Below are 21987 nucleotides of genomic sequence, written 5' to 3'. Positions count from 1 at the left end.
CTTAAGGGCCACCATAAGTTGGAAATGACTGGAAGGTACACGGCAATAACAAATGCAAAGCAAACACATTATATATACTCACTCCCCACCACCACACCCTACATATTACCAGGCAAATCAACACCTTGAACCTTTTACAATGGTCTGCAGTTTCTCTTCTTGACCTTTTGAGTAATCTAACACATAAACATACACGCATGTGCACAGAACCAGGCTCCTCCACCTTTAACTTCTGCTTTGTTACATTGCTTGTATTTATATTCTGAACCCCAGCCAAAGGCATATTACAGTCAAATAAGATAAAATACATACAAACGCAGTAAACAGAGCAATGAGACAGCTACCAAAGACAAGATAAAACAACAGCATGAAGGATCACCCAAAAGCCAGCTTCACTAAACAGGCTATAAAAGCCTTCCTAAAAAGGAAGAAGACGGAATGAAGGATCTTTGTCTGTCTCGTTGGACAAATCCAACAAGACAGAAGAAGATCTGCATGTTGTTGTTGTTATAGGGCAAATGCAACCGTGGGGCCTGTAGTTAAGCTTGTAGATCTGAGACTGGAGGAAAGGGAAGATGAAACTTTGTTCCACATGGAATTTCCCTGCTCTATGTTGTCCTCTGTCCACATTCACAGATGTGGAACTCCATGGCAGAGGGAAGGGCAATTATTGTTGTAGTTGTTATTTATTATCCACCTCCTCCCAAGGCTCGAGGTGGGATACAATATAGATTAAAACACATAAGAACACTTAAATACATTACGTTAAAACGTGTAAATATAGGACACATTCAAATCAAATAATAATAATAATAATAATAATAATAATAATGTTTTATTTATATTGTCCCGCCTCTCCCGATGAATCGAGACGGGATTACAACAGCATTATACAAACACAATGATACTAATAACAGTTATTTAAAATCACAATATAAAAATATTTCATCTAAAAATAATTGGTACAATATAAAAATTTATCACAGCCTGAGGTAGACTCCTAATCAGGAGGTAGCAAACTTGTTGAATCTATAAAAGATCAGGAGGGTATGCTTGCCGGAAGAGGTATGTTTTCAGTGCCTTTTTGAAGGCGTCCAAGGTGGGAATGAGTTGAAGCTCTTCGGGAAGATTGTTCCAAATCGTTGGGGCCCTAGCCAAGAATGCTCTCTGGTGAGTAAATGTTAATCTCACCTTGGGGTGTTCAAGTAGGTTCTTCCCAGATGTTCTGAGAGTGCGGGGCGGATTATGTCGGGAGAGGTGTTCCCTTAAGTAACTCGGGCCCAAGCCATATAGGGCTTTAAAGGTGATCACCAACACTTTGTATTGCGCCCAGAAGCTAATTGGCAGCCAGTGTAAGGATTTTAGTACAGGTGTTATGTGGTCTGATCTTGAGGTACCAGTGACCAATCTGGCTGCGGCATTTTGGACTAGCTGAAGCTTCCAAACTTGGTACAAAGGTAGCCCCATGTAGAGCGCATTACAGTAATCTAAACGAGAGGTTACCAGTGTGTGTACTACAGTTTCAAGGTCCTTTCGGTCCAGACAGGGGCGCATTTGGCGTATCAGCCAAAGCTGGTACCAAGCACTCCTGGCCATCGCATCTACTTGAGATGATAACTGTAGGGATGAGTCCAGGAGTACTCCCAAACTGTGAACTTTGTCCTTTAGGGGAAGTGTGACCCCATCCAGGACTGGGTAGCAAATTTCCCTGTCTGGACTTGGGGTGCCTATCATGAGTACCTCCGTTTTCTCTGGATTCAGCTTGAGTTTGTTTTCCCTCATCCAGCCCATTAAAGACTCAGTGCAGGCATTCAGAGGAGAGATGCCATCCCTAGTCACTGCAACAGTCGGAGACATAGAGAAGTGAATTTGGGTGTCATCGGCATATTGATAACACTGCGCCCCATATCTCCGGACGATCTCTCCCAGCGGCTTCATGTAAATGTTAAAAAGCATGGGGGACAGAATAGCGCCCTGAGGGACACCAGATGTCAGTTCCCTTTTGCGAGAACAACTGTCCCCCAGCATTACCATTTGGAATCTGCCCGAGAGATAGGAACTGGAGCGCAGTGCCCCCAATACCTAGCTCCCTCAGGTGCTCCAGAAGGATACCATGGTCAATGGTATCGAATGCTGCTGAGATGTCCAAGAGCACCAACAGGGCCACACTTCCCCTGTCGATGTCCAGACGGAGATCATCGACTAGGGCAACCATGGCAGTTTCAACTCCGTATCCCACCCTAAAGCCAGTTTGAAATGGGTCCAGATAATCGGCTTCATCCAAGACAGCTTGAAGTTGGAAGGCGACTGCCCTCTCAATCACTTTGCCCGAAAAAGGTAGTAAAGAGACTGGCCTATAGTTGTTCCTTATCAGGGGATCTAGAGAGGGTTTCTTTAAGAGTGGCTTAACCACTGCATGCTTAAGTGCTGATGGAAATTTCCCTTCTCTAAGGGATGCATTTATTATAGTCTGAAGCAGTGATGTTACAGCATCTCCTCCCTGAATGGTCAGCCAAGATGGGCAGGGATCGAGGGGGCAAGTCGTCCTCCTTACACATCCAAGGAGCTTGTCCACTTCATTGGTACTCACAAGCTCAAAACGATCCAGTCTAACACAGTCCGCGGAGTCACTGGATACCTCTCTCATAGTCTCTGTTTTAATGCTGTTTTAATGTTTTAATTGGCCTGTAAAGCATCCGTTTTGTTATTTTTTGAAAATGAATCAAAATTTAAAATTTAAAAAGAAGTCATTCAGCATACATTTTAAAATATATCAGTTTAAAATTCAGATAAAATCGACTGGGTAGGCCTGCTGGAAGAGGTAGGTCTTTAATACCATTTTGGGTCCAGGAAGCATACTTAGCTGTCGAATCTCTCCTGGAAGGTCATTCCACAGTCTAGCTGATGAAAATGGCTTCTGGGTGACAGTTGTCAGTCTAATGCTGGCCAGTTGAAGTCAATGTTCCTCAGAGAACCCGAGGGTATGGGGTAAGGAGAGAATTAAAGTATATACCTTGGTGGAATAAGAACACTCAGAGCAATGTACGTATCTGAGGAAGTAGACTGAAGTCTACAAAATCTTATGCTACCAACTTCTTTCTTGCAATTTACTGGTAGTCTCAAAGGTGTTACAAGATCCCAGATCAATGATAAAGTTAATTTTGGAGTTTTTTAAAAAAGTGGCTATGTTGGCTGAGAGACACAAGGAGTTGTACTTCAAAAGAGCAGATTTTCCAAGCTCTGAGCAAAACCAAAGCTAGAGGGTAGCTCTTGATCCGTCACGGTTAAGGGCTCCAGAAGAATGACTGGGAGGCTGTTGCCAGCGTGACCCACAAGAGTTTCCTATGGAATTTGCATCGTTCCACTTAATAGTAGAAGTATCATCTAGTTTGATCTAAAATGTCTCCCAAGAGCAGCAGAATTGGCATGCCAAGCAGATTTCGGGAGTGCTTCTGCCTAGTAAGAAAGCCTGGAGTGCGTTTCAGGACAAGAAGGATTGTGGTGATGAAGTTCACCATTGGTTGGGGTGAATTTAAAGAGCATACAAGTGATGTAAAAAGACATGTGGTCCATGAATGGTCCTGAGCCTTCAGAGGTGTGTGGGTTTTTCAGGCTTTGTTGCCATGTTCTAGAAGAGTTTATTCCTGATGTTTCACCAGCATCTGTGGCTGGCATGGAAGAGAATGCTGGCACGGAAGAGAGTTGGATATATGTGTATACACACACACACACACACACACACACACTGTGTGACCCTGGGTAGGGAGGAGTGATTTCCATGTTAATCTGTGTATTGTTCTGTTGTTGATGGCAGGGCCTCAGGGTGGGAGGATATGCCCATCAGGAATAAAGTCTTCTAGAACATGGCTATGTAGTCCGAAAAACCTGCAAAAAACTATAGATGCTGGCCATGAAAGCCTTCAACTTCACACTGGTGAGAGAACTTTGGCAGATGCTCACTTGTGAGATGTTACAAGTGCATAGGAGCCCCAGTTGTATTGAGTTCTTCATGGAAAAGGCTGGTAGAAACATGTGTCTATCTGGCATTGCAAGTTCTGGAGCTGACGTAGGTTCAGGTGGTGACAGCTCGGATTGAGCCCCTGGTTGCCCAAGGGGTGAAAGTGCCCCCATCCTGATCACCTTCCTAGCTTCTGTCATTCTGTACTCAGTGTCAGGAGGGCCCTTGGGGTTCTTCAGTGCCACATCCCTGCCATCTGCTGGGAAGTCTCCCATGTATCTGGTGGGAGGGTATGAATGCAAAGACTTGGATTGGAGAAGAGGAGGGGGTGGTACACCAGGCAAACTCTCAACGGGGGAAATTTTCTTTATAGCTTGTATAAATAATCTTTGTTGTAATTTCCAGTCCTTTTAAAGAACTTCCCCCTCCTACACTAAAGCCCTTTACCAAAGATTGCTCATATCACCCCCAACCCCTGACTGAGCAGATTAGTTTACATTTTGTGAAACGTCTTTCTTTTAAAAAATATCATGATTGCGTATAACAGGAACAAAGATTTATATTCGCAAATTTTTCTGGCAGCACCTCCTCTGTTTGGAGCCCTGGCAAGTCATTTTGGCATCCTTTTCTATTTCTAAAAGAACTGTTCCAGCTCACCAGGTCTTTTTCTTACTCCCCATATCCATTTTTCAATCCACCTTCCATCCATCATGGAGTACTTGGACAGTATCTGCACATCCTTTCAAACTTTAACAAATCCAGAAGGCAATGATTTGGGGCACATTATTCCATGGAGAACTCAGCATCAACTGTCAAAGTTCCAGTATTCACTTTGATCGACGCCATATGCGGGCAGCTATTCTCAGAGAGGAGCAGGTCTTTGGTCAGATCAATGGGTCTTAATTGTCCAGTCAAAACCAAGCCATCCCCAAATACTTTGCAATATACCTGGTACAACTCACAGTGTAATCTTGCAGAGAAAATTCATCCATTCCACCCTCTACTGAGTTGGTTTCAGCTATGTTCAAAGGAAAAAGGAAAGCCTGAGAATGAGGTGATCTTATCTACTCTGCCATCATCATCATCATCATCGCCTTTATTACAGTTAACAAATCATAAAGCAAAACAACAACAACACAACTACAACAAAATCAACCCAAACACCCCAACAATTATATACATCTTATACCCTATACACCTAATGTGTTTTAAAACAGCTTGCCCTGCAAATCCATGGCCTGAGCCTTTTTCATATTGAGTAATTTGGTGCGCAACTTCCAGTGCTGGTTGCAGCAAAATGGCAGAGAGAAGAGCAAAAGAGACTGTAAGAATTTGGTTCCGCTAAGAAAATGTGGGGCAGGAGAATGCAGAAGACTTGAGGAAACCTCCAGGCTCTGAAAACTGTTATGGTCATATTTTTTTGCTTCTTCAGAGACAACTGAAATAAAGCAATGAAAAATAGTCTCTCTATTTGGGTGTCTTTGGCTTGGAATCTGCCTCTTGCTCCCTTTCCCTTCAAAACTAGACTAAGCAACTCGCTCAGTAACTCCAAATATAGTCAGCCCTTCTCAGAAAAATTTTAGTCATAGCAAATGGAGACTCAACAAAACATAACCTCATCTTCGCAGCGCATACGGCTCCTTTCTTACACTCTTTACTAGGCTTTATTTATGCTATGCGCGTTCTCTCGCCTGGATCAGGCTGTTGCAGTCCAGAACTGAAGGGCGCCACAAACGTATCAACTCATTCATCAATGACTTGGCAGATATGAATAGGTGCAGCTTCGCAAGCCGCAAATCTCTGGTACGGCAAGATGAGTTCTTACTAGCAAAAATGCCGGTTGGCATGATGGGCTGTATTTATGTCCTGCCATAAATCTTCTCATTCTCCTGCACACATTGTCCCATTGTAGGAGGTGAATTTCACAGGCAGATAAACCCATTGTCCCCTCACAATGGTAGCCACTTGCACATTGCCAGGAAAAGAGGAAACGTCTCACCAAAAAAACAGGACAAAAAAGAAGCAGATTTACATAATTTTTTGCATATGCTAATTGTATGTCTGTATGCACATTTAGAAATAATTACTATAATTATAGTAGAAATACGATGCATCTTACTTTAGTGGGAAAGACGGCATCCTTGGCGCCTGTTCAGTATGTGCTACTAATTGTGGAGAGGAAACTGTCCGTTGTGATGAAAATGTTATGAAGTATTTTGTGCATTTTGGGTGGCCCAAGAAAGGCATTGCTGTATTGTGCATTTTGGATGTACTTGTCCGAAATGGTGCTTGTCTACCTTTTAAACCAGATCTGGACTGAAGAGCTGTTCAAAGAAAATATGCCTTCAAACTGTCCTGGCTGAATGAGACTACATGTGAAAGGGATCTAGGAGTCCAAATGGACCACAAGTTGAACATGAGTCAACAGTGCAATGCGGCAACTAAAAAGGCCAATGCAATTTTAGGCTGCATCAATAAAAGTATAGTGTCTAGATTAAGGGAAGTAATAGTGCCACTCTATTCTGCTTTGGTCAGGCCCCACATAGAATATTGTGTCCAGTTCTGGGAACCACCATTCAGAAAGGATGTTGAGAAACTGGAGTGTGTCCAAAGGAGGGTGACTAAAATGGTGAAGGATCTGGAAACCATGCCCTATGAAAAGGACTTAGGGAGCTGGGGATGTTTAGCCTGGAGAAAGGAAGGTTAAGATGTGATATGATAGCCCTGTTTAAATACTTGAAGGGATGTCATATTGAGGCAGGAGCAAGCTTGTTTTCTGCTGCTCTAGAGAACAGGACCCGGAACAATGGATGCATGTTACAGGAAAAGAGATTCCACCTCAACATTAGGAGGAACTTCCTGACAGTAAGGGATGTTTGACAGTGGAACACACTCCCTCGGAGTGTAGTGAAGTCTCCTTCCTTGGAGGTCTTCAAACAGAGGCTGGATGGCCATCTGTCAGGGATGCTTTGATTGAGATTTCCTGCATGGCAGAATGGGGTTGGACTGGATGGCCCTTGCGGTCTCTTCCAACTCTATGATTCTATGATTCTGTATCAACTGGAACTCTAGTTCTGTGAACCAAGGTGAAAGGTGAGGGTTCAGGATTGGATTTTTCCATCCAGTGCCTCCATCTTTCATACACACAGACAAACACATACCAAAGCAGGACCCAGAACCTGGCAATATCTACAGTGAGATGAGTAGAGTGTTGTGCAAAGAGCATGTGAAAAGTGGAGCTGGTGCTGACAACTGAGAATTGTGGCATCCTTTGGGCCACCATAGTTTCCACGTCTCACACAATGAAGTCTTGGCAGGCTGACAGTAACACCTGGCTAAGGAGCACAGGGTGACCAGGCCTCCTCCTTTTCCAAGACATGTCTTACATTTCAACCCCCTGTCCAGGAGGAATTCGAAAATGTCCTCTATTTTGAGCATGACCAAGAAGTCCATTGAGTAACATGTGCTGTTCTCCTTTGAGGAGCAACAACAGACAAGACATGTCCCTAGAGTTCAGGGTGCACTTCCGTTGCCAAATCAAGATGATAGAAGGCTTTGCTTTAGAAGTATCTAAAACAGAATATATGAGAAGCCCAGATAAAGGGTTGAATTGGGAAGAGGTTAGGGAAAGAATTAGAATTGAATGTTGCTCATCTAGATGTCTTATATTTCAAGTTATATTCGTGTACAATGTAAACAATGATGTGTGATGTGTTGGATGCCTAATTTAATAATAATAATAATAATAATAATAATAATAATAATAATAATAAGTATGTGCCCTGAAGCTGCATTTTACCTGATGGAGATCCTGTGGAATTTTCAAAGCTAATGCCCTGTAAACTAGTGGTAGATCTAATAAAAGACATCTCCTTCCTTTCTTTCCAATCAGATCCAATCAGATCTTTCAAAGTATGGTCTTGAATATTCTGTGTGGATGGGATATCAGGTTTTTTGAATGGCCTGGAATCGTGTTGATTTAAGAGAGGCAAAAAAGAAAGGACTACAAGGGAGCGACACATGGACCGAGCCGTCATAAAGCTTGCTGGCGTTTGGCACTGTTCTTTGCCTCATAAAGACAGAATGGGGGTACAACACAAAAAGTTAACAAAGACCTGGCCGTGACAGGCCTGGCTAAGGTGGAAAGGGGCAACCTACCCTCTATTGCTTTCCTCGCTCCCCTTTGGGGCTAAATTAGCTCCATGCTGAGCGTTCTTAGCAATGACAAATTTGGAGCCGGCAGCATAAAAGATGGAATGAAAAGGAAATGGGGTGGAAAGGCAAGAGCAGTTGAATCCCAGCTGGGTTTGTGTTTCTTTTCTGGGATTCATCCCTTTCTCTTCTTTCGAAGTTGGCAGTGTCGAAGAAGGTTGTATATTTTTTCCTTCCTCCCAAGCTCCCTTTCTCCAAAGCCTTTGGCAAGTTGCAAACAAAAAGAGAGCCCCATTGACTGAGTGCCCCATCCCATGGGAGGTGAATCCTGCCCCTGCCAAACTGGACAGAGAACCCAAGAGCGAGGAAGAAAAGAGGGAAGAGTGATAATGGAGTTAGGAGTAGGAGGGGGAAACACGGCCAAAGCAGAATCTTTGGAGAGAGGCAAATTGAGATGTTCAAAGGAAGATGGCAGGGAGCAGCAAAAAGCAGAGTGGGAAAAGCCCCCCTCCTTCTCCCTTTTATTGCTCAAATAAAGTCCATGTGGGAATGAGGGGAGGGACTCTTGGAGGATGGCCAAGGAAGGAGGAGACCTTGGCTCCTGACACAGACAGGCTGTTTTGAAAGTCAGGTGTCTTAAGTTGGTTGGAAGGAAGGAGCATGGCTTGTCAAGACCAGGACATCCATTGTGGATGGCGGCAACAACAACACTCCCCCTGCCTTGCCTTTGTGTTATCCCACCAAAGAGAGAAAGAAGTATTAATCAAGCCCATTTTCCCAGTGGATCGCTGGCCAAAGATGGCTAGCAATTTGCCACTGGGTTATGGCAGGAAGATAAATGCAACTCTGAACAAGTGATGTGCACCAGACCCTACTGGAATCAAATAAAGGTTTTAAACTAGATGAAATGAGTGCATAACTGCATATTCCTGATCATTTGTTTAGTAAATTGCAGCCATTTCGTACTGGTGGTTAATCACCTAGCTTACAACCACAGTGATGGAAGAGAAGGCTTCTGGTTCTCTGGTTAGAACTGCATTAGGAAAGAGAGAATAGTACCACTCTGTTCTGCTTTGGTCAGACCTCACCTGGAATACTGTGTCCAGCTCTAGGTGTCACAATTCAAAAAGGATGATTATCATACCAGGGCCTATTCAGCAATAATTGCGGTAGTGAAAACAAAAAGCAACACTAGCTCTATAGCGCTCAGTATTTTCACACACTCACGCAATTGAGTGATAAGGCGACATACGACCCAAAGAACAGCGCAATTGCTTTCCACACATGAATGAATCATTAGTCCATTGGAATTGATTGTTTTGCCTATGCATCAGTTCAGCACATCACCAAATCATGTTCCCGCCCCGCACAGAGTAAAAAACGACAAATTAAAATTTATTACTTCACCACAGTATTTTAATCCAGTGTAAACAAAACAATGCCCTACACCTCAAACAAGGCTGAAAGCCACTGTAAACCCAATCCTGGCAGTGGAACAAATTGCCTGTGCCGAAATGCAGACCTTTTAAACTTTAAAGGTCCTGGATTGCTTCCCCAATAGCACGAATGAAATGCGATTAGCTCTCGCACCCTGACAATCACGCTCCAATCGCACTATTGAGAAGGCATTCATAGGATTTCCCTGTGAATGTTTTTCTGCTGGTTCTTCCTGGGATGAGTCCTGGATGAGTGTGATGTCGTCTGAAAATCTTCCATGCAATTGTGTGATTTAGCCGGGATTATGCTTTTTCTTCCCCCTTTTCCCCCTGCTTGATAATTTCCGATGTTGACAAGCTGGAGCTGGTGAAGGGTTTGGAAACCATGCCCTGTGAAGAGAGATTTAGGTAGTTGGGTATGTTTAGTCTGGAGAAGAGAAAGTTAAGAGTTGGCATGATAGCCATGTTTAAATATTTGAAGGGATGTCATATTGAGGAGGGAGCAAGCTTGTTTTCTGCTGTTCCAGAGACTAGGAGCAATGGATTCAAGCTACAGGAAAAGAAATCCCACTTCAACATTAAGAAGATCTTCCTAAGAGCTGTTTGACAGTGCAATATGTTGCATATTAGATGTATCTGCCATCATGATATCAGTTATGACATCGAAACTTATCGCACACATTTCCCCCCCGGTATGGGCACTGAAAGGGGACGCTCGGGGCCGCGCACAACCAAGAAAAATTGATTTTATTGCACAGCAAATCATCCTCAAAATGGCCCTGTTCCATTCCCCGGTGCCAAGCCGTCCCCATTCAGTGCTGAGGCACATCATTTTGCTTGGCTGAAAGTCTTCTGACCCGAAAATTTAATGCGCCTCAACACTGAATGGGGACTGCTTGGCTCCAGGGGACAGAATGGGGCCATTTTGAAGATGATTTGCTGTGCGATAAAATCTGTCTTTTCTCGGTCACTGTTGAATAGCACTGGGCCCAGGACAGACCCATGTGGGACCCAACTGGTCACTTCTCTCCAGGATGAAAAGGAGCCATTGTTGAGCACCCTTTGGCTTTAGTCAGTCAACCAATGACAAATCCATGTAACAGTTACTTTGTCTAGCCCACATTTCACTAGCTTGTTTGCAAGAATGTCATGGGGAACCCTGTCAAAGGCCTTACTGAAATCAAGATAAACTATATCCATAGCATTCCCTTCATCTTCCAAGCTGGTAATTTTATCAAAGAAAGAGATCAGGTTTGTCTGGCATGACTTCTTTCTCTGAAACCCATGTTGACTCTTTGTGATTATGGCATTGCCTTCTAGATGTTCACAGACTCTCTGTTTAATGATCTGCTCTAGAATCTTTCCTGGTATTGATGTCAGACTAACTGGACGATAATGGTTGGGATCCTCTTTTTTCCCCTTTTTGAAGATGGGAACAACGTTTGCCCTCCTCCAGTCTGCTGGGATCTCTCCTGTTTTCCAGGAGTTCTCAAAGATTATTGCCAATGGCTCTGATATTACATTTGCCAGCTCTTTTAATACCCTTGGGTGTAGTTCATCTGGTCCTGGAGACTTAGATTCGTTTAGATTAGCCAGGTATTCCTGTACTATCTCTTTCCTTATTCTGTGCTGAAATTCTCCTATTCTGTCCTCTGCTCCATTATCCTCAGGTTGACAATCAGACAAATTCCTATTCCCAGTCATTCTGACTAAATTGCAATATTAATAATAAATCAAATAAGTAACACTTTGATGCCTGAGGCAGCCACTTCATTGTCTAACCTACCTACTGTCTACTGAACTACTGCCAGATGGTGCTTCTTTTCCCTTACCTTCTCATCCACATGAATGTTCCTGTATTTATCCATGAAGTGCTGGAGGAATGTGACTCACCTTCAAGAAGACTAAACTTTAGGACACCCCTTAGTCTTTGTCTGCTCTCCCTTCTTGAGCCGAAATTGTAGTGTCTTTGGACTGTGTCTTTGTACAGTCCCACTTTGGGGATTATATCAACTTCAAGCAAGCAACTCCAACCGATCTCTCTATTGACAAGGCCATTATTCAGAAAGAGATAATGTGTTCTATACTCTGCTCCATTTGTTATGATCTGACAGTTCAGGAAGAATCTTAATGGATTTGTCTTTGAAGAAGAGTCAATATGTCTTTGGCATGCACCTTGCACTTGGGACAGAACAGGAGTTAACATATATCAGTCAAGCCAGACAAAGATTTTTATTGCTTCAGCCATAACAAAATGAGAGTACTGTGCATGCCAATAAAGAACTATATGGCAAAGTAAAATACAATTGTCTTTATAGCATTAATAAACTACAATCATAAAAGAAAACACATCCATTGTTCTCTGTTCTAGTCTCTGGAGCAGCAGAAAACAAGCTTGATCCCTCCTCAATATGACATCCTTTCGAGTATTTAAACAGGGCTCTCATATCACCTCTTAACCTTCTCTTCTCCAGGTTAAACATCCCTAGCTCCCTAAGTCTCTCCTCATAGGGGCTTCATGGTTTCCAGACCCTTCACCATTTTAGTTGCTCTCCTTTGGACATGCTCCAGTTTTTCAACGTCCTTCTCAACATCCTCCACCTGGACATAATATTCCAGGTGGGGCCTGACCAAAGCAGAATAGAGTGGCACTATTACTTCCCTTGATCTAGACACTATATTTCTATTGATGCAGCCTAAAATCGCATTGACCTTGTTAGCTGCTGCATCGCACTGTTGACTCATGTTCAACTTGTGGTCTACTTGGACTCCTACGTCCCTTTCACACGTAGTTTCAGTCAGCCAGGTTTCTCCCATCCTATATCTGTGCATTATTATTATTATTATTATTATTATTATTATTATTATTATCCCCAGTAATGAATTTATTGCTATCCTGGGAGCCTAATAGTGGGGAAAGTGACAGAGGTTGAGTCTCCCTTCTCTGGAATTCCAAAAATCAAAATACTCCAAAAACAAAAACTTGTTTTATGTGTGGCTGAATCTGCACTGCCGAAATAATGGAGTTTGACACAACTTTAACTGCCGTAGCTCAGTGCTATAGACTTCTGAGATATGCAGTTTTGAAGATATTTAGCCTTCTCAGAGAGCTCTGGTGCCATAACAAGCAGTTAAACCCTCTTTTTAAAAAGAGAATTAAGACAAACATGCATATGATCTATATAAAGTTTTGCATGGAGTTTTTTTTTTAAAGTTGCAAACTGAAATGGAAATGAAATTGAGCAAAGGAGTCTTTAAAAAATGAAAAATGGAGAGAAACTTAATAGGTTTGGTCATCCTTCTTGCATTCTCCTACCGACGAACAAGGTGGTGTTGGTGGTGTTGCTATTACTCTATTAGCTTTGTATTTTTCATCTAATTTCATTTCTTTTGTACTCTACAGACTGTGATTCCTACTGCAAGCCAGCCAAGGGCAACTACAAAATCAATATGAAAAAGTACTGCAAGAAAGACTATGGTAAGAAGTGGCTCCCTTGCCTCAAAGGGAAAGATCAGTAGTCAGGGTTTAACTCTTCTCCCTTCCAGTTCTACTCTCTGGTAGACCAGCAAGAGCCCTGTTACTCATATGTTGTGTAATGGTAAAGTCTAAAATGAGCCAGTATGGTGTAGTGATTTGAGTGTTGGACTACAACTCTGGAGATCAGGGTTTGATTCCCCCGACTTTGGGCGAATTGCACACTCTGAGCCCCAGAAAACCCTGTTCACCTTATGGGCACCATAAGTAATGACTTGAAGGCACACAACAGCAAACAACAAAATCTGAAATGCAAGAGCTGATCAGGAATAGCTTAATCATCACCAGACTTAGGCTGCATCTGCACTGCAAAAGTCATTTGACCTTGCTTTAACTGCTATAGTTCAGTGTTATGGAATTCTTGGATCTGTAGTTTTGTGACCTGCTTAGCCTTCTCTGTCAAAGATCTCTGGCACCACAACAAACTGCACAATCCCAGGATTCCATAGCATTCAGCCCTGGCAGTTAAAGTGGTGTTAAACTGGATAATTTCTGCAGTGCAGGATGCAGCCTAAGTCTTTTCTAGTGGATTTTAAGATTCTTCCAGCTCTTTGATGCTGTGAGCCCTGTCTCCACTACAACAAATCTTCCCATAGATTTTATTTGTCCTCTGTTTGTGTGTCGTAAACAAGTTATTAACCAAACCTCTGTGTTGGTGTTACTGGGCTCTCAAAATCTACTCATCATTTCTTGCCTTATGAAGGATTTTCACTAGAGGTACTGGAAAAAGAGATAAGCTTTGAACATTCAATATGTTGATCTTAAAGAAGAGGCAAGTATGATGAAGTGTGTGAACTGTTCTCTGGCTCAGATTAATTTCCAGCCAAAGGGGAACTGCTGGTTTACCTGTTCGCTGGATGACTAGTTCCCACAGTTCCCCAGACACAACATAAGAGAGCTCCATTTTTTTATGGCTGGGATTTTTCGATTCGGGAAAGGCCTGCCGGAGGAGATCCATCTTGACGGCTTTTTAAAAGCTATCTAAGCCGGTAATGTGATGGATCTCTTCCGGCAGGCCATTCCACAATCTGGGAGCAGCCGAAGAAAAGGACCTCTGGGAAGAAACAGTCAGTTTGGTCTTTAATGGCTGCAATAGATTCCTCCCAAGGCGGATTATACAGAAGAAGGCAATCCCATATATAGGTTGGGCCCAAGACATGTAGGACTTTAAAGGTCAAAACCAACACATTGTATTGTGTTTGGAAACCAATAGGCAGCCAGTGGAGTGATTTCAAGATCGGTGTTATGTGGTCACTCCTTGGTTTTCCGGTAACCAACCTGGCTGCCCTATTCTGTACTAATTGAAGTTTCTGGGGTTAAGCACAAAGGTAGCCCCATGTAGAGCGTATTGCAGAAATCGAGTCGTAATTATTATGTATTACAGACCGCCATAGATATTCATGGCACTTCACAAAGTGCAGGACTGCTGCCTGCCCCTAGGACCTTACAATAAAAAACATAACACAGCAGAAACAGCAGAGGGGAAAGTAGAAGCAGAGATGAACATGGAACGGCTATCTGTCTATTTTAGTTACAAGGCAAAGAAAGCAAGCACAACCTCTACCCTGATTTGTTCTTGCTTCACATAGTAATGGGATAGTGGGACTACTGCTCCTGGAATATTCTGGCCCATGTGGACATGGCCTTAGTGGTGAAAGGAGGACACTCTGTATGTATGCCAAGCAAGCAGTAAGCTTTATGCTAAGGTATTTTCCACTGTTACTGATTCGTGCTGCTGTTGTTGTTGCTGTGTGTCTTTGAGTGATTTCTGACTTATGGCAGCCCTAAGGTGACTCTGTCATGGGGCTTTCTTGGCCAGATTTGTTCAGAAGGGGTTTGCCATTGCCATTCTCTAAGGCTGAGAGAGTGTGACTTCCCCAAGGTCGCCCAGTGGGTTCCCATGGCTGAGCCGGGATTCAAACCTGGTCTCCAGAGTCATAGTCCAATGCTCAAACCACTACAACATGTTAGCTCATGATTCCTCCTGGGCAGATTCGAAAGACGAACGTGCAGAACAAGTGAGCAGCGCTAAGTGACATACACACGAAAAATCTGGATTGCCCTAAATTAAGTAAAGATGTTTTCCCCACAGTCTCCATGCCAGTTATGCCACACACAAGTGCCCCCCTTGCCCTCTCTCCTTCCCACAACACACATCTCATTTCATGCCCCAGTTCAAAATTCACGTACCCCAAACCTCAGACAACACTGTGTGCCTTCTCGCTTTCTCACCCCCACTAAGAGACCTTCCCTGTCTGCCAGATATGTTAAAAGGGACATTTTCTCTATCCGCTGGTGTTGCAAGGTGTGCAGACTTGAATGGGATGGGGTGTGTGTGTGTGTGTGAAGTTTGGGCTCAGGACATCCTGACTGCAGTGTTGTTAATCACCCTGACACAAGCGCATTCACTCTTTGGAGCGGAGGGAGGATTGATCTTCCCCAGGAACTCCTTGGCTCCAGCAGAAAAGATGTTTTTGGCAAGGTGGAACGGAATGGGAGTAGAAATAGTTGTCAGATGGCTGTGAGAAGGGGTGGCAGTGGCAGAGTTGAAAGGAGAAGGATAAAAAAGACCTCTTCTGCAGAGGCCCAATTACCCTTCCAGATTGTTGCCATCAGATAGCATTCATTTATTTCCCTTACAGTTTCATAGCCTGCCTTTCCCTCCATCAGATTTTGCAAAGGTTCAGTATAAAGAAAATATATAAAAACCATAATTTTATATATATAAAATGAGAAAGTCATTATGCAGCAAAAACGAAACAGCTGTCGGGCAGAGAAATAGTGGAGATAACAGTAAATGATTTACCATTCTGAAATTTCCTTTGCTTGGAGTACAGACTTCGGCAGAGAGCCTGCATTAGCCAAGCATTTTTTCCCAGTGCTCTTTGTCTACCCATTGCACTGAAAGCAATGTGGCCAGATGGGTCCTCCTTTTTTCAGGACATGTTCTACATTTCAGCTGTCTGTCCAGGAGGAATTTCAAAATAGCCTCCATTTTGAGCATGACTAAGAAGCATGGATTTACATTTCTATTAGTGTTTTCCGCTTTTATTTTGTCATGGCCTACATTTTTCTTGAATCTCCTACATTGTGCGATGCCTTTTCCCGCTTTGGGATTATGACATTGGTCACCCTGACTGAGAGCAGCACTGATCCTGGCGTGCCCAGTTTTCTGCCACAGCTGAGCAAAATAAAAGGTGGTGGGAAAAGAGAGATGGCCCTCTCATGTGCCCTCTGCCACTCCAAAGAAAGCAATGGGGGTGAGTGAAAATTCATGGGTGAGGCTGAAAATAGAGGCAAAAGAATATGTGTTGAGGGACATTGCCTTATTCTGCAGATGAGACTTCAGCTTGCCCAGGGTTACCAAGATTGAGCAGGGATCCAAATCATGGTCTCCTGGGGTCCTAGTGCCGAAACCATTACGCCAACGATTCCCAAACTTTAATCCTCTAGGTGTTTTGGAAGCCCCAACTTGGCCAACATTTAGGAATTTTGGAAGCTGAAGTCTAAAACATCGGGAGGACCAAAGTTTGAGAATCACATGGTTTTAACTTATAGAACTCTAATTACCAGCATAAGAAGAAGGCTCTCAAAACACTTTTGGCTGGGGATGTAATCTCTCTTTAGGGTATTTCCACACCTTCTTAGAATCATAGAGTTGGAAGAGACCTCAAGGGCCATCAAATCCAACTCCCTGCCATGCAGGAAGACACAAATTCTTCTTTTTCTTACAGTGACCTTCCTTTCTGTTTTCTCACCCTCTCTCTTTAGTTGTCCAAGTCAATGTCTTAGACATGGAGACAGTGGGCAGTTGGGCCAAATTCACCGTCAACATCCTTTCAGTCTACAAGGTCCGGGATGAGCGAGTGAAACGAGGCGACAACTTCTTGTGGATCCACATGAAAGACTTGGCTTGCAAGTGCCCCAAGATCCAGATCAGTAGGAAATACTTGGTCATGGGCATTAGTGAAAATCCCACTGATCGACCGGGACTAATGGCCGACAAGAACAGCTTGGTCATCCAATGGCGGGATGCTTGGACTCGGCGCCTTCGGAAACTGCAGAGGCGGGAGAAAAAGGGGAAATGCTTGAAACCGTGATTGGCTTGGGCTCACGTCCGTTCACCATTGCCTCCCGTCTCTCTTGGCCCATTGGCTCCCTGTGCACTCTACTCAACAGACTGTTCCAAGAGACTCTGTACATATACAGGTTATGTGAACGGATGGACTCACCTGTGTATAGTGTATATTTTGGCAAGGATTCCTTTGTATGTGCGCGTGGGCTGGGTGAATGTGTGCATGAGAGCATGGGTTCTTTTTTTTTTAAGTGTTTATTAAAGAGTAACACTATAATGACAAACCTTTAACAAGGAGCAAAGTGAAGGAAACATCAGATAGGGCCAGTTAATTGAAGATGCTTGGAAGAAGACTTCCCAGACCTTCTCTGGGCAGGATTGATTTTCCCATCTTGGGGTTTCATCTTGTTTTAATCTTTCTTTCTTTCTTTCTTTCTTTCTTTCTTTCTTTCTGCCAAATTCCATAGGGAGAGTTTGGCAAACTTATTTTTCAACTGTATCTCCCAGAATTCCAAAAGTCAGAGCTTGGAAAGGTTACTTCTTTGAATTACATCTCCAAATAGCCATGCCAGCAAGGAATTCTTGGGTGCATCTATGCTGTAGAAATAATGCAGTTTGACACCACCTTAACTGCCATGGCTCCATGCTACACAATCTTGGGATTTGTATTTGGTGAGGCACCAGCACTCTTTGGCAGAGAAGGTTAAAGACTTTGTCAAACCACAAACCCCAGGATTCCATAGGAGGGCACTATAGCATTTAAAGTAGTGTCAAATTGCATTGTTTCTGCAATGGAGATGCTCCCATAGACATTTGCGGTCCAAGCCCTGTCCAGAGGGTTCCCTATGTAAAGTCAATTGCAGCAGGGTGGGCAGAAGATAGTTCAGGCTCTATTTTTGTATCTTTAGGTGATCTGCAGTAGATCCAACCAGGATTTCTTACTCCAGACTATATAACAATATCAACAACACACTTTAAATTGTGAAGTCGAAGGCTTTCATGGCCGGCATCCATAGTTTTTTGTGGGTTTTTCAGGCTATGTGGCCATGTTCTAATAGAGTTTCTTCCTGACTTTAAATTATACTGCTGAAATGAAGAAGATTTTAGTGTAACCAAGTGTGGATTTTGGGATAGAAGGAATGTGGGCTGCATTCAGTCCCGGCATTCGAAACAAAATTCTGGGCTCCAAATTCTTTAATTCCAACTGCTTTTTTTTTCCTGCACCAGAATCCAGCAGTGATGGTTGTAATAAAAGCAAGCAGAGAAGAGGCAAAGTACGTAGATCCTACACAACTGAATAATAATCAGACACAAGAGAAATATGTTCAGATATGTGACCCTTCAATTGGCAATCCCACCCACAACCCTCCACTTTATTCTTATGAAATAAATGCAGTGCAAGGAGTGTGTTTGAGGATTTCATCGAGATATAAATTCTCCAACTGTTTCTGGGGCAGTGATGGCTTCCCTTTCTTGTTGCATGAGCACCTTAAATGGGAACAACAAAATTCTTAATATTGGCGGCCTGGCAGCCATTTTGCATCCTCCAAAATGCGCCGGATGCAGCTTTGTTCCAGGGCTTTGGGGGAGAGGAGGAAACGTCTGCCATGTCCAAACAGGGCAGAAAATAATTTAACTTTTTTTTTTAACAAATTGCCCTTTTTTCTTGAAGGCAGGAAGCAAAGTAAATTTTAAAAACTGAAGAAAGACACCTTGATCAATTCATCATAGAGTTTTAATCACTCGGTTGCTTTGCATGTGACAAAAACACTTATTCCAAGGGGCATTTCCTTCCTTTGTAGATCATAAGCAGATGGGTCATAACCTCCTTTTAGACGATTCCTCCCTAGTTCTTTCTTGCATGAGGGGGGAAATTGCTTCTTTTCAAATAGCATTTTCCAACTGCAGCCTTTTTAAAAGAAGTACAGTGGGACTTGGTTACCTGTTTGGGTTAGGTTCCAGGACCCCCCATGGATACCAAAATCCATGGATGCTCAAACCCCATTATATACAATGTCATAGTGAAATAATGTCCCTTATATATAATGGCAAAATCAAACTTTGCTTTTTGGAACTCATATATTTTTGAACATTTTCAAGCCATGCGTGCTTGAATCTGTGAATAAAGAATCTGTGGATAAGGAGAGCTGACTGCACTTGCATTTTTTAAATGGTTGAATTAGTTGGAGGCATCTTTAGAAATGATTAACAAGCTTGGAACTGATCTATCTAACTTGTTGGTCAATGACATTTTCCAGCCCTTCAGTTCATTAAGACTGATATCAAAGTTCTCTCCGGAGAAATCTCAGCTTCATTTTTCCAGAGACGACTCTGGAAAATATACCACACTCCATTAGATCACCATACTTCATCATGTCCCCCCTTTTGCCATGTTGGTGCTTCTTCCAGTTTTGGTACCACTTCTTCTGCCATTTAGGGAATGCTCAGTTTCCACCATTGCAAATTCCCCTTAGAATATTAGCTGTCTTCAGGCTTGTGCCCAAAGACGCTTGGAGACAGGCACATTGACCAGCCACTGATACCCATATGCCCAGCCTACAGTGCTGGCACAAGACCTCCTGCTGCCAGAGGCAAAGAACAAGATCTCTCCCCTTATAAGTACCATAGTCAGCCCTCTGTATCCATGGATTCTGCATCCACAGATTCAACCAACCACAGTTCAAAAATATTCACAAAAAAAAAAAAAAAACCCAAAAGACAAACCTTGATTTTCCTTGGGCAAAGATCCTTTTGCATACCGATTTTCCAGACTAATATGGCTATGTCTTTGAAATCTTGCTTTTCTCATTGTATATAAGGGATGCCATTTTACTCTGCTCCATGTGGTTCCCATTCCCCTGTTTGATTCATGCTCATGTCACCTACAAAAGTAATAGCACATCTGAAGAGGAATAAGTCTGATTTCTAATTTTTCGAGCCACTAATTGAACCACATACAATACTGCGGGTGGACAGGCTGAACTTTAGTAAAATAAACTTTTAACTTGGTGCATAAAATGCAAACCTAAATTGAGCAAATTAAATTCTAATTTATCCCGAAACAAAAATTGAGTCACTCATCACTCAAGGATACAAACCTTTGTTCCACTCCCTGAGATTCTGTCTCTCATCCCAGGTTGGGAACCCCTGCTATAATGGGACTTGTGCATCCTTGGGTGTTGGCATCCACAGGGGGTCCTGCAACCAAACCATATCAGATATCAAAGTCAAATGGCTTATAGTCGTACCGTTCCTCCGCACAGTTGACAGGGCAGCTTCCTGTACCTGAAGGCAGCAGCTTAAGGGATGCAGACCAGGCCACATGGCTCTCTGCTCTTTCCTCTAAGTCTTTGGTGCCACTTCCCAGAAACTGTTGTCTAATGATAAGGATCACCTGAAGGGACTTCTGCTCATATTCGCTTGGATATGATTAGAAGTTGGTGTAAACTGATCAATAACCTGCCTTATCATTCAAGTGAATACAAGTGAAGGCCACCTTGAGACATCATGGCTCAAGATAGTAAAGTTGGGAGTCTGAGGGAGTGTGCCCAGGGTGAGGGAAATGGCATGTTGGTACTGGATCCCAGACATTCTTCTGGCTGAAGCAAAAGACACTATGTTTCCCTCCTCCATAAAGGAACTGTGTCTCAGTATTGCTGGTAGGGCAACATCATCCCCTGTGAGGACAGCAGACTAGGGCAGAAGCACAGAACAGGCTAATGTTCAAGAAGAATGGTGCATGGCTTCTGGTGCGCATGTCATCTGTCACCAAAACCTGATGCTTCACTCCACCTAATCATATGGGCAACCCTGCCCATCTTGGCTGCATGTTTTGATACTCACTATTCAAATGCTTGAGCAAGAATAATGCCACATCATGATGTCTCATCACTCAAAATGGTCAGTTGAAGAGGGGAATATAGTGGCTGCAAGTCACCGACATAAGCACTGCTGGCAACTCCTCCCCCTCTCAGTTTGTGCCCCTTTGGGACTCTGTCGTGATGGCAAGCAAAATGCCCTTTCTTCAGTTCCACTACCTGAAAATGAATGCGAGAGTCAAGTGGAAGCATGCAACTTTTGCTCAGCTCTTTCGTGGGTTCCGAGAAAATGAAGTGTAAACTGTGGGATTAAATGGTTATAGACTATGCATTTCAGGGTCTTTGGTCTCCACAGCCAACAAGAGTTTTTCTCTCTGTGTGTATTACGCATGAGCCTGTATTTGCCATCTGATGCAGTTGGACTCTAATCCTTAAATACAATGCCACAATAAATCGGTTAGTCTCTAAAATGTGGTGAGACTCTTGTATATGTCTATGCCTGGGGTTGTGTGACCCAGCAGAAGGAAGGGGTTTGGGGTGTTATTGTGGTGTGACATCCAGAACTGGATGCTGTTAGATCTTGAGCTTTGTGTGTTTTACAGAAACACTGGAAAATGAACTGGCAAGTGGACTTTCTAGATACACATTTCTCCAAATGTGGATTGCATCGCCTCCAACAGACCCAACTGTGTAGGGATGGTCCCTATTGGTCTTCTGTCATCCCAGTTTTTTCACCAGGTTTTGAAATGTCCCAATTTCTTTCTCTTCCCACTTTCCCCAGTTGCCCTCAGCTTGCTTTGTTTGCTGACAACTGAGTTTGGGATGCAGGGATAGGCTCCACTTAATGAACTCAGTGGTAGGAGAGAAACCATGCCTACTATTAGTACATCTGCTCACATGGCATGGAAAGGCTTGCTTGAAGAGTAATAATAATAATGATAATGATAATGATAATTTATATTTCCCACCTCTTCCTGCGGCTCGAGGCGGGATTACATCAATAAAAATACAAT

General features: G+C 43.1%; 1 protein-coding gene across 1 annotated transcript in view; it reads left to right on the top strand.

Annotated features, from left to right (window-relative positions):
* LOC149306291 (netrin-3) overlaps nt 1–21425 on the top strand; it is a 109428-nt gene extending 88003 nt beyond the window's left edge. Inside the window, exons 6-7 of the mRNA XM_089476812.1 lie at nt 12950–13024; nt 16853–21425. Coding sequence (XP_089332938.1) covers nt 12950–13024; nt 16853–17181 — 404 coding nt within the window. The 3' untranslated portion in view covers nt 17182–21425. The remainder of the gene's footprint in view (nt 1–12949; nt 13025–16852) is intronic.
* The last annotated feature ends 562 nt before the right edge of the window (nt 21426–21987 follow it).

Source organism: Sceloporus occidentalis, unplaced genomic scaffold (genome assembly GCF_023333645.1).
Source record: "Sceloporus occidentalis isolate IW3139 unplaced genomic scaffold, rSceOcc1.0.p SCAF_10, whole genome shotgun sequence".
In the NCBI taxonomy this organism is placed as follows: Eukaryota; Metazoa; Chordata; class Lepidosauria; order Squamata; family Phrynosomatidae; genus Sceloporus; species Sceloporus occidentalis.
The sequence above is the reverse complement of the archived record's forward strand: the minus strand, read 5'-3'. Positions and strand labels throughout refer to the sequence as shown.